Genomic DNA, 9,472 nt, shown 5'->3' on the forward strand with positions numbered 1-9,472 from the left:
GAGAGTGTCAATGCTATGCAGATGATGCGCATGATGAATGCGACAACCAAATAGATCACACGACGACAACAGAATAAAACGGAAATCTTCGGAAGCGTCGGTCTCGGGCTGTTACAAAATGATCGCGGCTTCGCAGACGACGAGAGTTTTGTGCAAATACGAAACATTTTCCGAGACACCCACTTAAAATGGGACTACGAGTTCAATTATCAAAAAGTACAAGGATTTTTTTACATAAATGCCGCAACGGTGAGCGGATGGAAGCGGCGATAGATGCTTAATTATTAGGTAAAAATACATTATGTGTTGAATAGTAATTTTACATCATCAAATATACATAATTTGTTGGAGTTGTGTATTTTCTTGGTGTAAAAACATTTTTAGTGATGTTTAGTGGGTTTATGAGGGTTTTTTACATCTTCAAATATATAGGTCATTTATTGAAGATGCTCTTATAAACGTGCATGCTGACGGTAAACCAACTTGTGGTTGAAAGGTTAGAGAAATATTGGTATTACAAGTCCATCAATGTTTAAATCCTCGTGCTTGCATTAATTTTAGATTTATTTCAGGATTTTCAGCGACACGTTTTTAGTGCAAGGAGACATTTTTATCAACGACAAAACATCTAAAATGACTTCGTAAATTTTAAAATGATATATCGGTTTAATCTTTTTTCGACGATGCTTATATAGAGAGGTATAATGTGTATCTGCGTGTATATGATATGCCGGCACGCGTGACACGTTTAAGAATGGCCGGCCCACGGGTCCAACCCGTCTTGTTGCGACAAATCCTCAAACAGAGCACACCCAAGTTCTGTGCCCCCTCCCGCATAGTCGCAGCAGTCCCTAATAGAGTACCTAGGTCGTACGCCCCAAGAGGCAAGAACCCTAGATCCCGAATCCAATACAGCACGCGTTTAATCCCTGCGCATGCAGCCTTAAACTCTGATTTCTCTCTTTGCAGCCCTCTCGCCCGAAATACCACGGCTCTTCCTCTCTTCCTTGTCTGAGATCCTGAGGTTGGTGCTTTTGTGGCTGCTGTTGCGATGCTAACTTTGTTGGATTTGCGTGGGTTCGTGTCCCGCGGTGCTTAACCACTGTTCGCTATGCGCAGCCGGGATGGGAGAAGCCAAGGACAACGAGGTGTACGAGGAGGATCTTGTCGACTACGATGAGGAGGTGGAGAACGCCGTCGACGGCGCAGCCGCCAACCCTTCCGTTGACGTCGTCAAGAAGTGCGTGCCGTCGATGCTTCTACTTTTTTACTTTTCTTGCTAGGGCTCGTGGTTGAGGGATCTTATCTCACCTGGTATGATTTGTGGTCTTTGGACAGGGGGTACGTGGGAATCCACAGCTCAGGGTTCAGGGACTTCCTGCTCAAGCCAGAGCTGCTCCGTGCGATCCAGGACTGTGGGTTTGAGCATCCTTCCGAAGGCAAGTTCTTTAAAATTTTAGAGCCACCAGAATTGGATCTACATAAATAGTACGTTGTGGACTCTTGAATTGCAATTTTTTGTTTGTTGAGCACATATAGAACTAGTTGATAAGAGTCGTAATTGCACTGCCAACGGCTATCCAATTTCATTGCTATGGATTCAGAGCTGAGACCAGCGCACTGGTTAATGATAATGACAAGAATGCTTATAGAGAGATTCAGCCAAAACTGCATTGTCAAAAAGGAGACACAGCATACAATTGTTTCTTTTGGTATAGTCATATTTGTTTCTTGTAATCCCTGTCATGGACACATCTTAGCTTTGCTTGATTAGATTGGTTGCTGAAGTTTCACCTTTTGGTCAGTAAGATTAGTATACATTCAACAGTGAATGCAAGACACACGCACAAAAAAAACTTGTTTCATTTGTTTTACTCTTCCCCGGTGCTTACTTATGAGTTACTCTGTTAGCTGAGTTGAATACATGCCCCGGGCATCAAAGCACTTATGCACTCAGTTGTTATAATAGATTTTCTATTAAGGATAGTTAACATGCTAAGAACCGAACGTGCTAGCACGATGAAGGAAAAATGCAAATCGTATAACTGGGCCAAGAACAAGATTTTTCCCCCCATGATCCAGTATTCCTAATACAAAATCAAATAAGCATATTTGAACATCCATCTTTTAGTATGTTATATTTTAGTATATCCCAATGTGACCATAAATTCTCTGTATTGCTGATGTGCAGGTATAATTTCTTCTGACATTTTCAGTCGGAGGAGAGGATATGGTAAAACTCTCCATTAGTGGGCCCAGAAGGTTAAATATTTCTCACTGGTGCTACTCCTATTTTGTTTGGCTCCACATCAGTGCAACATGAATGCATCCCTCAAGCCATTCTTGGAATGGATGTCATCTGTCAAGCAAAATCTGGGATGGGCAAGACTGCTGTTTTTGTCCTCTCAACTCTCCAGCAGATCGATCCGGTTGCTGGTCAAGTAGCTGCACTTGTGTTATGCCATACACGAGAGTTGGCATACCAGGTTGCATACATTTTTTTCAGTTTTATTCTATAAATGTCAGATATGCCTGCTGATGCTAATTGTCTTTTTTACTTAATATATTGTAGATTTGCCATGAATTCGAGAGGTTTAGCAAGTACCTGTCAGAAACTAAAGTTGCTGTCTTCTATGGTGGTGTTCACATAAAAAAACACAAGGATTTATTGAAGAATGAATGCCCTCACATTGTGGTTGGCACACCTGGAAGGATCCTAGCTCTGGCTAGAGACAAGGACCTTTCATTGAAGAATGTGAGGCATTTCATTCTTGATGAATGTGACAAGATGCTTGATTCACTTGGTAGGCTGCTGGTTCCAGGCCATTTTTCAATTTTTATGATAGTTCAGTTCACTTAAGCATAAGTTTCTGTTTACATGCCAGTTTTTCTGTAGTTCAGGGTTCTGGTATTAACCTATGTAATATTTTCCAGACATGCGTCGAGATGTCCAGGAGATCTTCAAGATGACACCCCATGATAAACAAGTGATGATGTTTTCAGCAACACTCAGCAAGGAGATTCGCCCGGTTTGCAAGAAATTTATGCAAGATGTAATGTCATGCACCTCATTTCTCTAATTCTTCTTCCTATTTAAAACCTTCCTCCTTTCTGGTGGTTATGCTCGTACATAGATAGGGGAGGTGGTAATTTGTTGTCAGTAGAGTTGCTAGTTGCTTGCTGATCATATTGATCATTTTGGTGGATTGAGTTATGCGGCTACATACATCTTGGTCTGTCAATTGGTATCTGTGCACATTCCAATGGGCTGCGACGGACTGAAGTCTTTTGTTCTCAATGTGAATTGTGAAACATTCATCAAGAACTTGAGAATTGGGGTTGGTAGGCACCAATGTCGTTAGAGGTTTTAAGTCCAGTGGGCGTTTTCTCAAATTTTCTGTGGCCTCCACACTTTTGGTTTCCATCGGATCTGAGCACACTGCTTCTGGTTCTCCTACCCTTCTCATGGTGAAGGCAGACAAAGCAGATTCTCTTGACCGGAACTCTTATGGCAAAGCACTCTTGCAATTTTTTTGGCTATTGTTTCACAAATTGCAGTGCCAATCATACATAAATGAAGCTCCTGGAGGAGACTGAAAATTCAGACAAAGTGAAGAATTTTTATGTCGTTCGTTTGGAGTGGCTAGTGTTGCCAGAGTTCTAATATCTTTGTCATTTGTCACCTTACAGCCCATGGAAATTTATGTTGATGACGAGGCTAAACTGACCCTTCATGGTCTAGTTCAGGTACAGTAAACCACTAGCCATTTGTACATTTTGTTCATTCATCTCGTGTCGACCTGACCTCATTCTTTATCAACTGCGTCAACATTTTTGTCCTGATTCCAGCACTATATTAAACTAAGTGAGGCGGAGAAGAATCGAAAATTGAATGATCTCTTAGATGCGCTCGACTTCAACCAAATTGTGATATTTGTTAAAAGTGTTGGTAGGGCTTCAGAACTTAACAGGCTGCTCTGTGAATGCAATTTTCCTGCAATCTGCATACATTCTGGAATGACACAGGAGGAGAGGTATGTGTTCTGCATACGTTCTGATTGTCGTGGATTTCTTGTTTGTAAGATTAGCCTTTATTATTTACAAAATAATGGTCTGCTGTCCTCATATTTTAGTACTACCTCTACCTAAATATAAGACGTTTTTGCAGTTCATAGGTGACTAATTTTAGACTAGTTCTTCAGTCAGCAACCCAGCTTTGACTACTAGCTAGGTGACTAATTATAGACTAGCCTTTTAGTTTTTACCCCCAGCAACTCGGCTCAACTTTATGACTTCTATTGGGAGTATTATTATGTACAGTCACAGTTTGTATTATTTTTCAGCTTTCAGTAATTGTTCCTATCTTTGGATGATTTGAGAATTTAGATCATGCCATTAGTTTGCTAATCGACGATAGTTGGATGGGGGTTGATAGAAAGTTAGAGCTGTGAAGATAGACTTTGGAATCAAAAAGTTTTAGGCCTAGTAGAACTAAGGTACTACTAGGTATTACTAGGCACAAAGAGGAGGTAGTACTTCTATGGTCTTGATGGGCAGGTGGTACTTTAGAAGGACACCTTCTGATATTTGGGGTCAATGCCTGCAAAAGGATTGTGAAATCGTTTAAGAGAGTGCCAATGTGGGGCACCAAGGTTTTATAGGATGGTGATTCGATCTACGATGCTGTATGGCATAGAATGTTGGCCAACTAAAAGGCGACGCATCCAACAGTTGGGTGTAGCAGAGATGTGCGTGTTGAGATGGATATGTGGTCACACAAGAAAGGATCGGGTCCAGAATGATGAGATATGTCATAGAGTTAGGGTAGCACCGATTGAAGAGAAGCTTGTCCAACATTGTCTGAGATGGTTTGGGCATATGCAACGCAAGCCTCCAGAAGAAGTGCCGGTGCATAGCGAAAATCGTGCTGATAATGTGAAGAGAAGTCGGGGTAGACCAAACTTGACATGGAAGGAGTCCATAAAGATAGATCTGAAGGACTGGGATATCACCAAAAAACTAACCATGGACAGGGGTGTGTGGAAGTTAGCCATCCACGTGCCAAAACCACGACTAGGTTTCTAGATGTTATGGGTTTCAACTCTAGTCTACCCCAACTTGTTTGGGCCTAACAGGCTTTGTTATTGCATTAGCAGGCAACCAAGTGTAAAGACTGGTCAATCAGTCTGCAACACAGCTTTGAGTACTAGCTAGGTGATTAATTACAGACTAGCCTTTGAGTTGGTACCCAGCAGCTTTAATGACTCGGTAATCGTTGGGAGCATTTGCAGTTTTCAGTATTTGCTCCTGAGTTTTAGCTAATATTGTTTCTTGGATAGGCTGACCCGGTATAAGAACTTCAAGGAGGGGCACAAGAGGATCCTTGTGGCTACGGATTTAGTTGGCAGGGGGATTGATATTGAGCGTGTCAATATTGTCATAAACTATGACATGCCCGATTCTGCTGATACATACTTGCACAGGGTAATTTTAACTTCGCCGTACTGATTGTGATTAGGTGTTCTTATATCTATGGCTAACATAACATGGTCCACCTCCACAGGTTGGAAGGGCTGGGCGTTTTGGAACCAAAGGGCTTGCAATAACATTTGTTGCTTCTGCCTCTGACTCTGACGTTCTCAATCAGGTTTGTAAAACTGATACGTTTAATTGATACTTATTTGACGTTCTCAATGAGTGGAGTGCAGCCTAACTGAAATTTCGTACATATTTTATTTAAAGGTGCAAGAAAGGTTTGAGGTTGACATCAAGGAGCTGCCTGAGCAGATCGACACTTCAACATACAGTAAGTATTACCATCTTGTTATCCCAGATCAAGTGGTGGCGTAGTTTGATACCCATATAATGTTGTTTCTTGAATTCCCAACAACTCATCTCGTATTATCAACTACAATTGCTAGTGCCATCTTGAAGATCCAAGTGGGGGCTGCGAGGGTTTGCTTTTCAGCACAACACCTTGACATTTCTATTGGATTGCATAAACTTTGATGTAAGAGATGCTCCAGTTGTACCTAATCAGCGATTGAATCTGCTGAGTATTTTATTGTAGTACTCAGACTTATGGTTGTTAAGGAACCTATTGGAAATGTTGGTGTTCATCATGTTTGTGAGGATATTATTAGGCTGCTCGGAATGGGAGTATCATAAGTAGTATCAATGCATGCCAACTAGGTAATTTTGATGAGGTGTCATAAAATTAAATGAAACAAAAGAGGGTTGAGTATCATATTATGATACCGTATCATATTAAATATTATGATATTATGCGTCATGTATTGCAATAAATGAACTATCCCATGATACTAGCATATGATACTCTCTCCGTTTCTAAATACAAGATCTTTTAGAGATTTCACTAGTAGACTATATACGGAGCAAAATGTGTGAATCTACATTCTAAAACATGTCTCTGTACATCGTATGTAGTTCATAGTGTAATCTTTAAAAAATATTATATTTAGGAACGGAGGGAGTACTATGCATTAGGATTGCATGATATATGATACTTTTCGTTACGACCAGCCTTAGGTCCGTGTCAATGCTAGTTTCTTAACGCAGTTTTGCATTTTGCTGATGTGACATAATAGTTGATGACGAAAAAGAGTGAGGTTGTATCTTAGCTAACATACACACGTGGTCGTAGACAAAAAATGGTTCTACCCAATTATATACAAATAAAAAACAATGTATTGCTATGGTTATATGTTAAATTATTAATGTTCTTATGATAACAGGATAAAAAACGATGCATTGGCCAGACTTTTAAGACATTCTTGAATTTGTTTTGGAAGGGAAGCCTTGGTGCAACTGTAAAGTTGTTGCCGGCCTGGGTCCTGGAAACAACTGTACAAGGCCCAAACTCCCAAAGCGGTCAGAACCCTTCCCTGAAACCTGGGCCAAGGCCCAAACTCCCAAAGCGGTCAGAACCCTTCCCTGAAACCTGGGCCATCAGGAGTTGCGAGCACAGGGGTGCCTCCATTCTTGCTCCATCCGTCATGGTTGAGAAGACAAGCTTGAAAATATTCTGGGACAAAGGTAGTCACCGATTGGTTGTGAGATGTAGCATGTGTAAATGCTAATGCGTCTAATCAACTGAGAAAATACTAATACTAATGTGTCAGCAGCAAATTGAGAGGGCGCATGCATGAGTAGTACTAGTATTAATTAATAGGAGTAATTGCTTTCGCGTCTTAAACCTTGTCTATTTTGAAAATGCACGCAAGTTTAACTGTGCCTTCTAAACCGTGACGGAGGGAGTACATTAGTTTTTACTAGTTAACTGGCCGACGTTGCTACGGGATAAAACAACTACAGAAGCATTTAAAAAAAACAAGGCGTGCGTGCGTGGGTGTCTTTGATGTCAACCGTTTTGTTTTGACCATATGTTTTGACCATACGAGATGCAACAAAATGAGGTGGGAAGATAGACAACAGATCCCTTTTAATGGTAGAGATTAGCACTTTCACTTGATAATTTTCTTTTATACAACTTCTGATCGAATTTCACTTGGAATTAGTATTATTTCTTGCATCCTTAAACTCTAAATGATGCAAAAGTCCTTGTCGACAAGGCTTGCCGTGTAGCTGAACAAGTTAGCTGACTACCCTAACCCCTTAAACCCTAAAGGAGGTTAAAGTACTTGTCGACGAGGCTTGCCTAGACATGGTACTCTCAATAAATCGTACTTCCTTTGTCCGAAAATAAATGTTGCTGTATAGCTGAACAAGCTAGACATAGCACTCTTAATAAGTTGTACTTTCTTTGTTTCAAAATAAGTGTTGTTGATTTAGTATATTTTTTTTACTAATTTAGTATTACTTTGACACGAAGAGAGGACTTCCCCGTCCGATGAAAGTGTACATATAGATATTTTAGAATAAATTATTAAATGTCCGATGAAAGTGTACATATAGATATTTTAAAATAAATTATTAAATGAAGTAAAAAATGTATTGGAAAGGTGCAAGTTAGCGTCTCTTTTCTTTTTAATTATCCAACTTTTAATGAGCTAAGTGTGTATAGAAATATAGGGTGCGTTTCAATGGTGACGATACTGATAATTTCAAACCCTCTAGAGAGCTAAGGCACGGGGATCCCCTTTCGCCTTATTCATTCTTGTTATGTACAGAGGGCCTGACTGCTCTTTTAGCAAAGGCGGAGGAAATGGGTAATACTTGTGACATAAAGGTAAGTAGAGAAGCAATATCAGTGTTCAACCTACTTTTCGCAGATGATTCGTTCATACTTATGCGAGCAAATGTTACAAATGCGTAGGCTTTGAAAGCGGTTCTAGATACTTATTGTGCTACTTCGGGGCAAATGGTCAGTGTCGAAAATCAAGTATATTTTTAGCCCCAACACAAAAGTAGAAGATAAAGCGCAAATTTGTATTATTTTGAATATCATGACTGATCTACTTAATAATAAATATTTGGGACTACCTACCAATGTGGGGATGGATAAAAGTGATTGTTTTGAATTCCTGATTGATCGAATCATAATGAAAATTAGTGGATGGAAAGAAAAGTTGTTATCTACTAGTGGATAGGAAATTTTATTAAAATCTGTTGTTCAAGCTATTCCAACATATGCCATGGTTGTCTTTAAAATTCTTAAAAAAAATTGTAAAGGAATTATTGACGCGATGTCACAATTCTGATGGGGTGACAAGGACATTGGATGGCGTGATGAAATATGTGTGTTCCAAAAGACTAAGGTGGAATGGGCTTCCGAGACATAGACTGTTTTAATCTAGCACTACTAGGTAAACAAGCCTGGCGTCTATTGGACAATCCTGATTCATTATGTGCCACCATTTTAAGAGCTAAATATTTTTCGGGGGAGGGGGGGATTTGATGAATGCAAGCTTAGAAAAGGGTGCTTCTTTCGCTTGACAAAGTATTATGACAGGACTGGAATCTCTTAGAAATGGTTACATATGGAGGGTTGGAACCGGAGAAAACATTGATATATGGAGAGATGCGTGGATCCCGAATTGTGTGAATAGGAGAATTATTACACCTAGGAGGGGGAATCTATTGAAGAAAGTGGCTGACCTTATTGATCCAGTTACAGACTTTTGGGATGAGGATCTGGTAAGACAAACATTGTGGCCAATCGACACCCGAAGAGTCCTGACAATTCTCCTCCCGATGAATAATATGCAAGACTTCATCGCTTGGAGCTGTACTAAGAATGGTTTTTTCACTGTAAGATCAACTTATATGGAGGAATGGAATAAACAACATGGGCGGAAACTGGAATATTCAAACGACATGGGAAGAAGTAAGGCCAACCCTATTTGGGACAAGATTTGGAAATTAACTTGTCGAGAGAAGTTTAAATTTTTTATTTGGCGTACGCTTCACGGAACTCTTCCGTGTCGGGTTACACTTGCTAATAGACACATAAAAACTTCGCCGATCTGTCCAATATGTGTGAATGGCGAGA

At 40.1% G+C, this 9,472-nt stretch overlaps 1 protein-coding gene across 2 annotated transcripts; it reads left to right on the forward strand.

Annotated features, from left to right (window-relative positions):
• Positions 1-785: 785 nt before the first annotated feature.
• LOC123443683 (DEAD-box ATP-dependent RNA helicase 15) lies at positions 786-6,107 on the forward strand. 2 transcript variants are annotated; one of them, XM_045120182.1, is made up of 13 exons: positions 820-884; positions 970-1,024; positions 1,120-1,240; positions 1,339-1,439; positions 2,314-2,486; positions 2,573-2,804; positions 2,935-3,053; positions 3,691-3,747; positions 3,850-4,034; positions 5,340-5,484; positions 5,564-5,647; positions 5,743-5,806; positions 5,922-6,107. In XM_045120182.1, the coding sequence occupies exons 3-13, from the start codon at positions 1,125-1,127 to the stop codon at positions 5,930-5,932; spliced, it is 1,287 nt and encodes a 428-aa protein (XP_044976117.1). In that variant the 5' UTR covers positions 820-884; positions 970-1,024; positions 1,120-1,124; the 3' UTR covers positions 5,933-6,107. The 2 variants fall into 2 exon arrangements, 1 of the variants encoding a protein (XP_044976117.1); XR_006630771.1 differs by lacking the exons at positions 5,564-5,647; positions 5,743-5,806; positions 5,922-6,107 and adding an exon at positions 5,157-5,268 and having other exon boundaries at positions 786-884; positions 5,340-5,438.
• The last annotated feature ends 3,365 nt before the right edge of the window (positions 6,108-9,472 follow it).

The sequence above is a fragment of the Hordeum vulgare genome, chromosome 3H, assembly GCF_904849725.1.
Source record: "Hordeum vulgare subsp. vulgare chromosome 3H, MorexV3_pseudomolecules_assembly, whole genome shotgun sequence".
Taxonomy (NCBI): Eukaryota; Viridiplantae; Streptophyta; class Magnoliopsida; order Poales; family Poaceae; genus Hordeum; species Hordeum vulgare.